General features: G+C 49.6%; 1 protein-coding gene and 1 long non-coding RNA gene across 2 annotated transcripts in view; one reads left to right on the forward strand and one right to left on the reverse strand.

Moving 5' to 3' along the window:
- Nucleotides 1-1019: 1019 nt before the first annotated feature.
- On the forward strand, nucleotides 1020-4031 carry LOC106146569. Its single transcript, XM_013504022.1, has 3 exons — nucleotides 1020-1029; nucleotides 2244-2509; nucleotides 3564-4031. The coding sequence occupies exons 1-3, from the start codon at nucleotides 1020-1022 to the stop codon at nucleotides 3975-3977; spliced, it is 690 nt and encodes a 229-aa protein (XP_013359476.1). The 3' UTR covers nucleotides 3978-4031.
- Nucleotides 4032-4065: 34 nt separating this feature from the next.
- Nucleotides 4066-13817, reverse strand: part of LOC102017456 — a 41784-nt gene continuing 32032 nt past the window's right edge. Inside the window, exon 3 of the long non-coding RNA XR_263903.2 lies at nucleotides 4066-7054. This is a non-coding gene — a long non-coding RNA (uncharacterized LOC102017456). The remainder of the gene's footprint in view (nucleotides 7055-13817) is intronic.

A 13817-nucleotide genomic window follows, 5' to 3' on the forward strand; every position in this document is an offset into this window, starting at 1 on the left:
GGGCGGGCAAGGCACGGCCGTGCCCTGGCCTGTGTTTTCCCACCTGGAGGCCTGGCAGGAGGACTCTTCCCTTCCAGGCGCTGGCAGCCAGGCTCAAACACATTCAGTCATTTGTGCTGATTAAACCTGCTGTTCAAACCCACAGTGTGGGCTCAGAATGAGCGATATTCACTAGGAAGCAGAGCTTGGTGGTCAGAAGGCTCTGTCTGCCTGAAAGTCCCAGGCTCTATCTGCCTAGGACACGGGGTTCACCACCATGCGGCCTTGAGCAAGCAGCTCCACTGGAGCCTCAGTTTCCTCCTTTGTAAAACAAAGATGTTAGCATCTTATTGGCTGCCCGGATGCTTAGACCTTGCATGGGCGGTGCTGGCTCAGAGTCCAGCCAGTAGGACGTGCTTGCGATATCAGTCCTAACCACACACGGTGCTGCAGACAAGCTCATGGAAAGAATGTGGCTGATTTTCCTCACAGCTGAGTGTGAGCCAGCTGGGAAGCCTCCCGGGCTGAGCAAGGGTGGCCCAGGTGTCTGAGCGCTGCGTTCCAGCGACAGTCCCCCTTGGCGGGAACTTCCAAGTGAGAGGGAGAGACTGCCCAGGCAGGCTGGGGAGGCATCCCAGGAGGTCAGCCCCAAGGCCTGCAAGGTGCCCCTCACCTGAAGCTGCCACACTGAGGGAGAAGAAGTTCTGACGGTGGAAACGGACTGATGGGCTCCTCGCCCCACCTCAGGTCCTGCATGAGCTGCTGAAGGCTGAATTCTAGTTCCTTCCACCAGAACACCTAGGAACAAACCTCTAAAACTGTGGCGGCTTCTGCCTGCTCCTGGGGAGGCATCACCTGGAGGGACGGGTGCTCAGCTGAGCCTGTGGACCCTGCTCTAGCCTGGAGTCTCGCCGCTGTGACTTTCAGGAGACAGCGCCTGGATTCTTCAGCTCAGGGACCTGCAGGGGCGAGCTGACCTCATGCAGGGTCCTCAGACCCCAGGCTGGGAAGGAGTCTAGGGGGACTCATGGTGCAAGGAGATGGGGACAGGTACATGAACAAAGCAGACAAATCCCTGAACAGCTGAAGAGCCTCGTAAGGGCACAAAACCACCCAGGAGGCTAAGGGCCCTGCTACTGAACTAGTAGCTATATGACCACTGGCGGGGCCCTTAGCCTCTCTATGCTTCCGTTTCCTCATCTACAAAGGCACAGATGACAGTACTGTCCTCCTGCTGACCTGTGAGTTTGCTTTCCACAGTTTCGGTTATCTAAGGTCATCTGTGACCCCCAAACATTAGATTAAAAAAAAAAATCCAGAAATAAATGTCATAAGTCTTAAAATAACTGTTATTATGGTATGCTGCTATACTTGTCCTATTTACTATCAATTGTTGTTGTTAATCTTTTACTGTGTTTGGTTTGTAAATTAAATTTTATTAGCTGTGGTGCATACCTGTAATCTCAGCACTCTGGGAGGCTGAAGCAGGAGGATCACAAGTTTGAGCTCAGCCTGGACAGTTTAGTGATTTAGCTGGAACTTTTCTCGAAAATTTAAAAAAAAATTTTAAATGGCTGGGAATAGCTGAGAGTGGTGACATATGCCTGTAATCCCAGTACTCAGGAAGCTGAGGCAGGAGAATTGTTGTGAGTTTGAGCACTCTGTGCTACAAAGTGAGTTCAGGACTAGCCTGAACTACATAGTGAGACCTTGCTTTAAAAAAAAAGACAAGAAGGGCTGGGAATGTAGCTCAGTGTAAAGGCCTTGAGTTCAATTCCCAGCCCCACTCCCAATTTTTAAATCTGGGGTATGTCTGTACAGGGAAAATAGTATATACAGCTTGTTACTATTTGCAGCTCCAGGCACCCACTGGGGGTCTCGGAAGGTGTCCCATGAAGACAGGTGGGACTGCTGAACTTGCCCCATGGGGTAATTTTGTGAGAATGGACTGAGTTAACATGAGAAAGCCGCTTAGGATGCGGCTGGCTTGCAGCACTTCCGTCCTCTGTTAGTTCCGGAGAAAGAGAGTGGAGCGATCAGGAAGAAACAAAACAGGATGGTCGGTGCTGAGGGGGCTGTTAGTGAGGTCAGTGAAGAATCCTAACGGATGTGATGCTTAGACCCAGCCTTGAAATCTGAGCCGCTGGCAGTGGGTGGAGAAGCAAAGGCCAGAAGCTGTGACAGGAGCTGACACACGGGGGTGACAGGAAATGGTGTAGATTCTCCAAAGCGATGACATCAGGAGAGAGGTGTGTTGGGCACAGACGCCCATCCTGGAGGGTCTCGGAGGCCAGGAGGAGCCGCAGAAGGCAGCAGGGGCCCAGGGAGGGTGGATGCAAGGGGCGAGGTTACAGGCAGAAGGACCGGTTTGGACAGGAAGCGGTGGCCGGAGTCCACGCCAGAGACCAGAGATGATGACCAGGTTGGCCTGGGCAGCAGAAACAGGCCTCAGCGGCTGCCCAGTGCAGCTGTGAGGGACAGGAAGTTCCCTGAACCCTGCTCAGTTCTGGCTGGCGGGACCCAACTGACGGTGAGCTCTGTTATTTTCAAGCCAGTACCAGGGTAAGGGAAGAGGGTTAGCAGTTCAGACTATGCATTCAGCACCCACAGATTCACAGGGCCAGGCATGATGCAAAAGCAAAACGTCAAAACGTCCCTGAGGTGGGTGGGAAACTCTCCTCTGAACAGGAAACCGAGGTTCCGAGGACGTCAGCAACGCCCAAGTTCACAGCCAAGACGGGCCCGCTCCTCACCTCTGGCTTTCGATTCTTCACTTCCACATCCACCTATGTTCAGCGGCCCCCACACAGACCGAACCTGCGGGAAGCTGGCTGGGTGCCTCAGCCCTGAGCCAGGCCTGACAGACACTCGGCCTCTGAATCAGGTGACACAAGCCAATGCTGCCTCACGTGACCTATAGATAGTCTCATTTTTGCTTATTTTAACTAAGCCAAGAACTTCCAAGAAGCATCATCATTCCTCTGCAGTTTGTTCAGGGGTGTGTCACGGCCTGGCTAGTGAGCCTGAGAGCAGAAAGGAAATGGGCTGGTCCGGACCCCAGCACATCTGTCCCCAGTGCATACTGAGAAGCTGGGGAGACGGGCTTCCCTCTGGCTTGCGGGCTCTGTCACTCCCAGAATGGGCTGCAGCTTAGGACATCAGCCCTGCCCTCCTGAGGGGTGGGAGGAGGCACCCCACGAGGCATTCCCAGCCCTGCCCTCCTGTGGGTGGGAGGAGGCACCCCACGAGGCATTCCCAGCCCTGGGAAGGCACATCCACGCTCTCCACCCTCCTGCCACCCCAGAGGAGGAGAAGACTGCATCAGCGCCTGCTGCTGCTACCCTCCTGGCTGCACAATTACGCCTCTCCAAAACACGAGTGCAAAGGGCGTCTAGGGGATGCAGAGAAGGAGAGGGGTGCTCAGCCTCCTTAAGTAAACCAGTCCAGGTCACACACAGTTCTTCTGAGACTCCAGCATTCTCCGGGCCTCAGTGTGGCATTTGTGGCCCTTATAAAAGTCTTCACCCCTTTGAGGCCCAGTTCCTTTCAGATGTTACTTTTTTTCCTGTTTCCTTTCTTTCCAGCCGTGGGGGTTGGGGTCGAAGGTGGAGTTTGTTTGCTATTTTGCACAACTGACCTGCCTGCTTGCGTCATCTGAACGCCAAGTTCTGCTCACAGAGGAAGTGAGAGGTGTCCGATTCGGTCATGCAGAACGCAGCTGGGCTGCCCCGCGGGAGAGGCACTCAGCTGCGCCGAGGGAGGTGTCACCGTGCCCGGTCCCGGCTGAGTCACCGCAGATGCAGCTCCTGCGTCGACAGGGCCATGCCATTGCCCGCGGAGCTGGGGCACTCACTCGGGTCATGTCTGCACCCTCCTGGAGCCCACATTCAAAGGGAAAGGGAAGGAGACGGGAAGAGAGAAATGAAGCACAAAGCAGGACCGTGTGCAGCGCCAGTGCTCACGCGCCTGGGTCGTCTGGACCTTGCTCACTAATCTAGGCTGTGGGGTCCAAAGAGCTGCAGCTGGGGGGCCCTCTTTAATAAAAAGAATACAGAAGCATGAAAACAATATTAAGCACAACAGTGAATATTTATTTAGAAGCTGGGGAGGGAAATCACAGCAAATTGCAGACACCTCGCAGTTTTGGATCTCTGTTCAGTGACATCTGTAAGCAGTTTACCAGAGATGCCAAGCGCCGCTTCCTGTTCGTAACCTGGCCTCCCTCCTGGCGTAGCCTGTGCCCCCTGCCGTCTCCATGCCTGGCAGCCCTGTCTGGGAGCCGTCTTTTCAGCATCGGGGGGTCAGGGTGCCACTGATCGGCTGCATCCTGAAAGCGGTGGACTGGCGGGTGTCACCGGGCAGATGCTCCTGACCCCTTTTTAGCTCTCGTCCCTTCTAAGAATTGAATGACAGTTTATGGAACTCATCTTGAAAAAATGTATAGATACTCAAGGCCTCTAAAGTTTACACTCAGTCCCTTAGACACCCCTGTACCTGCCTGGGGACCCCAGGTAGGGAACTCCTTTTTTTTTTTTGTGGTACCAGAATTGAACTCAGGACCTTGCATTTGCCAGGGAGACACTTGTGCCGCTGAGCTATGTCCCCGGCAGGAATTCCTTACCTACTACATTCCTCTCATTTCATTCCACACATGAAGCAAGGGACTTGCTCAAGGTCACCCAAGGGGAGGGACTTGCTCAGAGTGACCCAATCATCTGGGATCTAGCCAAAGATTCCCCCTCCTTCTCCAGGCTGGTAGCCCTTCTTTTGTGCCAGAATGACATCTACGAGGAAAGAGACCCCAAGTTATGGTCCCTCAGAGGGTTTTCTTGTGTTCTCTGTTCTTGTTCCCAGACAGTTTGCTTAATGTAGCTCAGAAGGGGCAGAAATGGTGACATTTAAACCTAAATACAGACAGAGTAAAAGACCTCTGCAGAGTCTGAGTATAAATACATTGAGAAATGCAAAGCAGATAGAGAAAGGGAAGAAGGGGAGACAGTAGGCAAATTACACGCAAAATCTCAGAAAACATGGGGCTGCCCTTTCTGGTACCTGGAGCCCTGAGCCCGGGGGAAACCCCATTAACAGTCCCATCGAGTGGTCCCCCGCAGCCCCACCCTCTCCCCTCCTGCCCAGCGTGGGCGTCGAGTCTTCTTGGTGCCCCAGGCTGCGTGTAGCTTCCTCAGCCTGCGCAGCACCCGCTCCCAAGGCTGCGCAGCTGCCTGCGCGCCCCAACTTGGATCTGCGGGCACCTCCTCGCTCAGCGCCTGGCTCTTTCGCAGCGACAGAGTCACTCTTGGTTTTTGATTGACTAGTTTTGGGGCTATGCGCCCCTGCTGGACAGAAAGCGCTGTGTGAGCAGGGTCTGAGTCCTTGGTGCCTTTGGTGGACTCCCATAATCGCTCGCTGATTTAAATGAATGGTGGCATCTGGTGGTCTGGACTGAGACGCCTGGGACAAATGCCTGCTGGTCAGCTCCGTCCTGAAACGCTGGCCAGCCCGGCATGCAGCTGGGCGCTTGTGTAAGCCTCCAGGGGGTGAAGGGAAGGAGAGGGGTGCCCAGCCCCTCGGAGTTAGGACTCCACTCAGCAGACACAGAGCTCCACACCATGCAGTTCTCTATGGCTCGAGAGGTTCCACCCTTTCCTAAGAGTCCAAGCTGTGAAGGACCCCAGCCCCCTGGTAGCAGGTCCACCACTACCGTGCTAGCAGCTGTCAGCCACGGTCAGGAGCAATGGCTCACGGGTGTCCCCTAAAGGTCACACTCACTGGATAATTAAGAAACCCAGAGACAGCTCCCTCTCCTGCCTTCCCTCCGCTCACCTCCAGATAATGCAGTGTCTCAAGAGAACAGGCTCTTCTTCATACCCAAGTATTTTTTATTTCATTCCATTTAGTTTGCAGTACAGTGTAGCTTTTTCTTTTCAACCTGACACCCACGACTTCATGACTGATGCTGTGTGTGACTGTCTGCTAAGAGCCAGGGAGCCCTGATCAATTGTTCTTCCTCCTTCCCCTTGTTTGTCTCAGTATTGGGCTGGCAGGGGGATAAAGACACTCTGAGCTATGCCCTGTTTTCCTCCTCAGCTTGGCTCGCTGCCTGGGGAGCAGGGGTGGTAGGTGGAGAGCTACCACCTGCTGGGGACCAGACTCCCCCTTCGAGGTCAGCTGCTTTCTCTTCCTTCCCTTCTCTCCAGCAGTGGGGGGTCGAGTCTGACCACAGACACCCAGGGCCCCAGGTGAACTCCCCTCAGCAGGTGGGTGCCGGCTCCCATCTGCTGCTTGCTTCCTCTTCAACATCCTCAGGCAGAGCAGCCTCCTTCCTTCCTCAGATGAAATAATCAGGATGAACTGTTTTGCCTCTTAACAGACACCAGGTACTTAGTTTTCTTGCACCAATCACCTTTTCAGGCAGATGAGAAATGAGCCATGATAGGGCACCGGGGGTGGAAGAGAGCTGATTGCTGCCGAAGGGCTGGGGGGCACTGCCTGTGTCTCATCCTCCAGGCCAGTCACTCACGAGTGGCTTTCGGCAAAGCCGCATAGCCTCAGTGGATGTGAGCCATCCTCCAGGCCAGGCTGACTGGTCTCTGAGCAGCCTCCCTCCCTGCCTTACTCAGCTGATGACTCTGCCTTACATCACTGCGTCGTGGCTTTCACACTCTCTCTGTTCCAGAAAAGGCTTGCTCTGTCATAGCTTCCCTCCTCCCAAGGCCAGTGCATCAAAAGAGAGTCACCGCCCTGCAAACATGTTGTGCTGTCAGGTGAGCGGCAGGCGGCACACATCGGAGTGAGTGGGACTGGCAGGAAAATGGCAAGAAGGTGCCTATGCAGAAAGAAATAGTTGGTCCTTATCACAGTGCTAGCCCCGGACTTCATCGCAGCAGGGCTCTGTACCGTTATGTAAAATGAATTACTCAGTGCCCCAGATTCCCCGGGGTGTGAGATTCGGCGTGCAGGGTGGTCCCCACGCAGCCTCTGGTGCTCGCTGCCCAGCTGCAACCCTGGCTCTGCCGCACACCAGCTGTTGAAGCTTCCATGTGCTGTTGAACTGGCTGTGTCCTTATTTCTGCACCTGTAAAGTGGGAATGACAGCGGTAACAATCATGTGTAAAACAGTTAAAATGCTGCCTAGCACACAGGCCTAGTAAGCAGCATATCAGTGTTTGCTGTTAAGACTAGAAAGGTAGTCACCCCAAGGAATTGAATATTACCTTTAAGCAGGAGCTGTGAATGTCCTTATCTTGCGGGCATCAACCCCCCTCACACACACAACCCCTCAAGCTCCTCTCCTACCTGTGGAACCCTCCACGGCAGAGGTTAGCAAGCTTTTTCTGTCAAAGGTCAAAGAGTAAATATTTCAGACTGTACAGGTCACATAGTTTCTGTCACAACTCCCCAGCTTTGCCATTGTGGTGTGAAAGCAGCCATAGATAATATGTAAACAGGAGAGGGAGGCTGTGTTCTAATAAAGCTTTATTTATAAAAACAGAGGGTGGGTGTAGTACTTTCCCATCACTGGAACAGAACACCCTAAACCTGCAATTTAAAAGAGGAGGCGTTTAATGGCTCACAGTTTCCAGGGGACTCAGTCCATGGTCAAGGTTCCAGTGCAGAAGCAGTGTGATGGGAAGGCCTGGTGAAGAACAGCTGTTCATCCATGACAACCAAGAAGCAGAGAGAGAAGGGCGGACCCAGGACCAAGAACACACCCTTCCAGGTCACTCATATTACCAATACAATATTCTATCACAATTCATTTTACAAAAACTGTGCTTCAACCCTGCCTCTTCTAGAAGCTTCCCAGATTCCTGCTGTGAAACTTCTCTTTCCTCTCTCTGGACTTGAAAGCACTGGGCTTAGAAGGAGCTTAGTGCCTGGGAAGAAACTGGGTTTAAGCTCTGGACCTGCTGAATGACACGAGTAAAGTACTTAAGATGTCTGGAGCCTCCCTTTACCTGTCTGCAAAACACAGGTATAAAATTTCTTGCCTTGCTAACCTTTTAGGGCAGGTTGAAAATCAAATAGACACATGGATGTAACTTGCAAACTTGAAAGCACTAGACACGTGAAGACTTAAAGTAGATCTTCCCAGGATTCCTAGCGACTAGAATGGTGCCTGGCACTTTGTCAGTGTTGACAGAACCAAACTCTAGAGCTTGTATGAAGTACAGAATTTTGTTTCACACATAGTAGAGCAAGTCTATATGTGTATTGATCTCCTAAGAGGTCAACGGAGAACTCAAGATACACCATGCCTAAAGAGAGACAGGACAACATTTGCTGAGGCAGATTCCGCAGAATTCTTGTCTACTAGAAATGTAGGTCAGGCTACAATGAATCTGGATTGCTGTGACAGGAGTCAGGTGGCTCGTCATAAATGGCTAGAAGTTTGGATTTGTGCCTGAGACTGATGTAAAAATAATCACAAACACAGTGGCTTAAACCAATAGCAATGTGTTCTCTCACAGTTCTAGGGGTCAGAAGTCTGAAAAGAAGGTGTTGGCAGGGCTCTGTTTCTTCCAAAGGCTCCAGGGAAGGATCTGTTTCTTGCTTCCTCTAGCTGCTGGTGATTCTTGGCATTTCTTGACTCATAGCCACATCCACCAGTCTCTGTCTCCATCCTGACATCATCTTCTACTCTTCTCTGTGTCTTTTCCTCTTTTGTCTCTTACAGGGACACTTATTTGATTTCAGGCCCATCTGGGTAATAGGGGATGATCTTGTCTCAGATCTTTATCGTAATTATATTTGCAAAGCCCCATTTTCCTAAGTTCCAAGGATCTGAACATGCACATATTGTACAGGTATCACTCTTCAACCCATTACAGTATCGTATTATTTTCACTTTACTTCCTAGCTACAATATTTCTTGTGCCACTGAACAGTCTTCAGAACGCTATCTTTGATAGCTAATTATGTTCCATATTGTGGCTATGTTATAATAAACTGAATTCCTTTTCTTCTTGTTAGATGTTTAGATCTCATGACTTCCCACTCGTATATTAAGGATAACTTGCATAGGTTTTGGAGTCAGGTATTCTGAGAAGAAATTCTGGCTCTGACATTTATTAGGGAGATGATCATAGTTAGGCTTAATAAACCTCATGCCCAGACTGTGAGCCAAATAAGCCTCAGTTTTCTCATTTGTAAAGTGAAGACCATAATGCTTATCTCATACAGTGACTCAGGGGATCGGATCAAAGAACATATGTAAAGTGACCAGTGGCAGAGCAATGGGCACTTTTACATGTGTAAAGTGCTTAGTAAATTGCAGCCATTCTAGTTTTATTTATCTCCATGCCATCTCAGCTAATTTCCTCGGATGGATCTGTAGACGTGCTCTTCCCAAATCAAGGTGTATAGTTTCAAGGTTCTTGATTTGTACTGCCAAGTTGTGTTCCATAAAAGGATAGGTGGAGACACTCAACCTTGACCAATCCCACTTAGTAACTACTATCAGCCACCTCTGGCAGCCACCTTCACCAATGGACAAGGATTTCATGAGTTATGGAACCAGGACTAGGCTTCAAAAAGGCCTGGACTTTACTTGAGGCAACCAACTCACATGCATAATATAAGATCAAAAAATGGAGTTCACTAAATCAGCAAATGTTTCTTGAACACCTACTATGTACTGGCTACTGTACTAAATGATGGATCTCATTCAATAGCAAACAGACAGAAATGGTCTTTGTCCTCATGCAGCTTATAATCTTGGGTCAGAGGGCTGGGGATGTAGCTCAGCAGCATAAGCACTTGTCAGGCAAGCCTGAGGTCATGAGTTCGATTTCTGGTACAAAAAAAAAATCTTGGGTCACGATTAAGTTGCAGCACTTTATTTCTCCAGTGGAGTTCAGTGGAAGTCGTGACCCACAGAGAACAGGTAGATGAGGGGAACTGAAAAGGAAAGAGGACCCAGAAATGGAACTGTAAAAGGAGTGAGGACTGTGCGTGGGTGCACACGGAGGTTTGCAGCTCAGTCTCAGGTGGCTTATGAAGGGCAGGAAAGGGAGTTTCCTGGGAGGCTCCACCACAGAAGGCCAGGACAGGCCTGATCACTGGCCTGGAAGAGGAAGTCATATTTGTTTTGCTTTAGAAAACCAGAGGCTTGTAGCCTTTCCTGAGCAAGAAAGGCCAATGAAAGGCACGTAGGAAGAGTGGACAGGGCTGGGTGGGCCACAGCTGGTGTCAGAATACCAGCTGGGCTTTGGTCCTGCAGTGCTTGAAGCTACAGACCTTGTATGACAGCATGGCTTGGTGGCCAAGTTTATGCTACATGGCACTTAGAGTCCCAGGCTCCTGTCCTGTCTCCCTCATGCCCAATATAGCCCTCAGCAAGCTCTGAGCTCCCTTGAGAGGTTTCTATTGCTTTCTAGCGTCCTGGGGGTGATCAGATTCTAGTTGTTTTGGTCCTGAGATTGTTAACCTGGTGTTTTGCTATTAGCTTTCTGGGTCATACGTGTCCCCAGACCAGTGACTCTTCCAGAAATTTCTTCTGTTTCCCTGTACTGTATTCCTCAAGGAATGGTGAGTATCTAATGATTAACCAGCTCTGTGCCCCCTTGGGTGATTCATACGTTACTCTGGGTGCAGAGGAAGGGGAACATGCTCCGCACCCCGGCATGTTCCCATCAGTGGTGGCAAGAATTAGAGCGAGGGAAGCAGAGGACGCCAAAGGACTAAGGAGAGATCCCATGTGCGCGGAGACCTCCTCTTCCATGCTAACCTGAAACTAGTCCCAGGTACGGTCGGCAGAAGTGAGCCGGTAGCTCATTAGAGTCCTCGTGGGCCATAGACAGAGCCACTTCCTGATTTCCTCCATTCCTGAGCATTGGACCCATAGTGAACCTACCAAGACACTGATAGTTGTCTTGTAGAGGGACAGGACAAACCCACTGAGGCCACCACACGGTGCCCCACAGTCTGGGCTTTAGGGCTTCCCTGCAGTGAGGAAGGCACCTCCCATCAATCCTAAGCGGAAGGGCCCAGATGAATCAGAGTTGAAGAAGAGCTTGTGATCCCCCTAGAGTACAGAGAGGGACAGGGATGTGCAAGGCCACTGCCAGGGGCCAAGGTCAGAGCAGCCTCAGCATGCAGACCTCCAGAGTCCTCACTGCTTTGTCAGCCTTCTGAAAGTTGATCTGTCCTGAAGGTGATTTTCACCATTGCAGTTATAACAGAGCACATCCCACTTTTATCTAAAACTAGCACAATTTCCAAATAGGTCAAAAAAAAAAAAAATCAGTGGATCCACTTAAATCTCAAACAGAAATAATTCAGGCTGGGTGTGATGGCAAACACCTGTAATCCAAGTACTCAAGAGGCTGATGAAGGAGGATCATGAATTCAAGATCGGCCTCGGCATCTTAATAAGACCCTGTCTGGATAGTAAATATAAATTAATAAAATGAAATGGATTCATCAGTATGTAACAAAAGCTCAGACTGAACTAAGAGTTGTAGATACAACTTTGGGCAAGACAAACCGGGCACCTTCTCTCCCTGAGCTCACGTTAGGAGGTGGTAGATGTAGGGCACAGGGAGAGGGGAGGACAAACATAAAACAGTTCACAGAAAATTGCACCAGTAATTATCATAAGACAGCCAAGGAAAACGAGGCAAATATATATATATATATATATATATATATATATATATATATATATTGGACAGCCCCTTTACCTAATAGAGCTGGGAAAACTGGGCATCCATATGTAGATTAAAATTAGATCCCTGTCTGTCAACCTGAACAAAAAATCACTTCCCAATAGATCGAAGACCTAGGTACAAGGCCTGAAACTTTGAAACTGCCAGAAGAAAACATAGCAGTAACACTTGAAGCCAAAGGTACAGGCAAAGACTTCCTCAACGGAACTCTACCAGTACAGGAAATAATAGCAAGAATCAACAAATAGGAGTGCATCTAGTTAAAATGCTCACATAGCAAAAGAAACAATCAACAGAATGACAAGACACCCTGCACAACAGGAGAAAATCTTTATCAGCTACTCTTGTGACTGAGGATGAATATCCAGAGTATATAAAGTGCTCAAAAACCTCAACACCAAACCAAGCCAAACAAAAAAATCCAATCAATAAATAGGCCAATGAATTGAACATTTCTCAAAAGAAGAGATGGAACTGGCCAATTAATATAAGAAAAAATACTCAGTATCTTTAGCCAACAGGGAAATGCAAACCCAAACTACACCGATCTTCCATCCCACCCATCTTGGCAAACACCAAGAATATAACAATCCATACACGCTGGTGAGGGTACAGGGAGAAGGAACCCTCCACACTGTTGATGGGAATGTAAACTAGCACAGCCACAATGGAAATCAGTAGAGAGGTTTCTCATTAAATTAAAAATAGTGCTACCAGTTGATCCAGCTACATGATCCTTGGTATAGTTCCATAAAAATTAAAGTCAGCATATAGTAGTGATACTCACCTACCCATGTTTATGGTGGTGCAATTTGCAATAGCTATGCTGTGGAAACAGCCTAGGTGCTCATCACTAGATGCACGGATAAAGAAATGTGGCATACATACACAATGGAGGCTTATTCGGCCGTAAAGAAGAAAAAAATCATGTCATTTGCAGGAAAACTGATGAAACTAGAGACCATCATGTTAAGCAAAATAAGCCAGACACAGAAAGTCAAATATATGTTTTCTCTTATATGTGCGATCTAAAAAAAAAAAAAATGAGAGAGAGAGAGAGAGGTGGCAGGAAAGCAGAAAGGAGACTAAGAGAGAAGAGGATCAGAGAGAGGGAAGTGCAAGGAGGATATAGGAAATGAGATCATCACAGTCTAAAAGTACGCTACGTACATGTGCTGAATATACCAAAGGAACCCATTTTTCTGTATAACTAATATGCACTGAAAAAAAAGTGCTGTAAAAGCTGTGAAGGAAAAGAATGGGGTGTGACGGCCTGCAGAGCATCAGGACGCGCTTCCTCAAGGGAGAGACATTTGGAAGACTGGATGTGTGAATTCATTAGGAGAGGTGGAAAGGCAGTGCAGGAAAAGGGGCCGGCATTTGTGCAGACCTGGGGACAGGCTTGAGGACAGGAAAGGCAGGCTGGGAGAGGCTGCCCCAGGGAGGTGGCAGAGGGACGGGAGCGGGCAGACATCCTTGTTGGAGAGTCATGCATTTGCTTTACGCTGTTTGCTTTAGAGAAAGGGAAAGGAAGGGAGAGATACAAGAGCTAAAAATGAAGGGGTAAAATTATATCCCCCATCAGGTGAAATCTGGAGTCAATAATTTTGGGGCAGTTCAGATAAGTGATAGTATAGCAGGCCTGTGAAAGGCAAAAGGGCATGGTAGGAACTGTGGACAACTAAAGGATATATAATGTCCGTCTATCTATCTATCTATCTATCTATCTATCTATCTATCTATCTATCTATCTATCACAAACACATCTGAATTTGAAATCAGTCAAGACCTGTTACTGACCAAACAAAGCACAATCTGCCTAGAGAGTTTGGGGCCTCCGATTTTAAACAAACAGCTGCCTGGAAACAAAGAGTGTGGGGAAAGAGAGCTGCGCTGCTTGTCCACGGAGCCTGGAAAAGAGCCCAGGAGCCCTTCTGGTCTGGTTTCTTCCCGGGACTGGCGGATCACCCGCTCTTCTCCCTTGCCCCGCTTCGCGACCCTCCCCAGCTTTCTTGCAGGGGCTCACCTGTCCCCAGAGCCACACGCTCTCCCCAGAAGCAGAGTGGGGGTCAGGGTGGCGACTGGTGACTTAGGAATGGTGAGATGGGGAAAGGGCCCTGCCCAGCCATCCTCGCTGAGGAGGACCTGCGCCCGGCTGTGGCAGCCCTG

Source organism: Chinchilla lanigera, unplaced genomic scaffold (assembly GCF_000276665.1).
Source record: "Chinchilla lanigera isolate Chin_1 unplaced genomic scaffold, ChiLan1.0 scaffold00084, whole genome shotgun sequence".
NCBI classification, from domain to species: domain Eukaryota; kingdom Metazoa; phylum Chordata; class Mammalia; order Rodentia; family Chinchillidae; genus Chinchilla; species Chinchilla lanigera.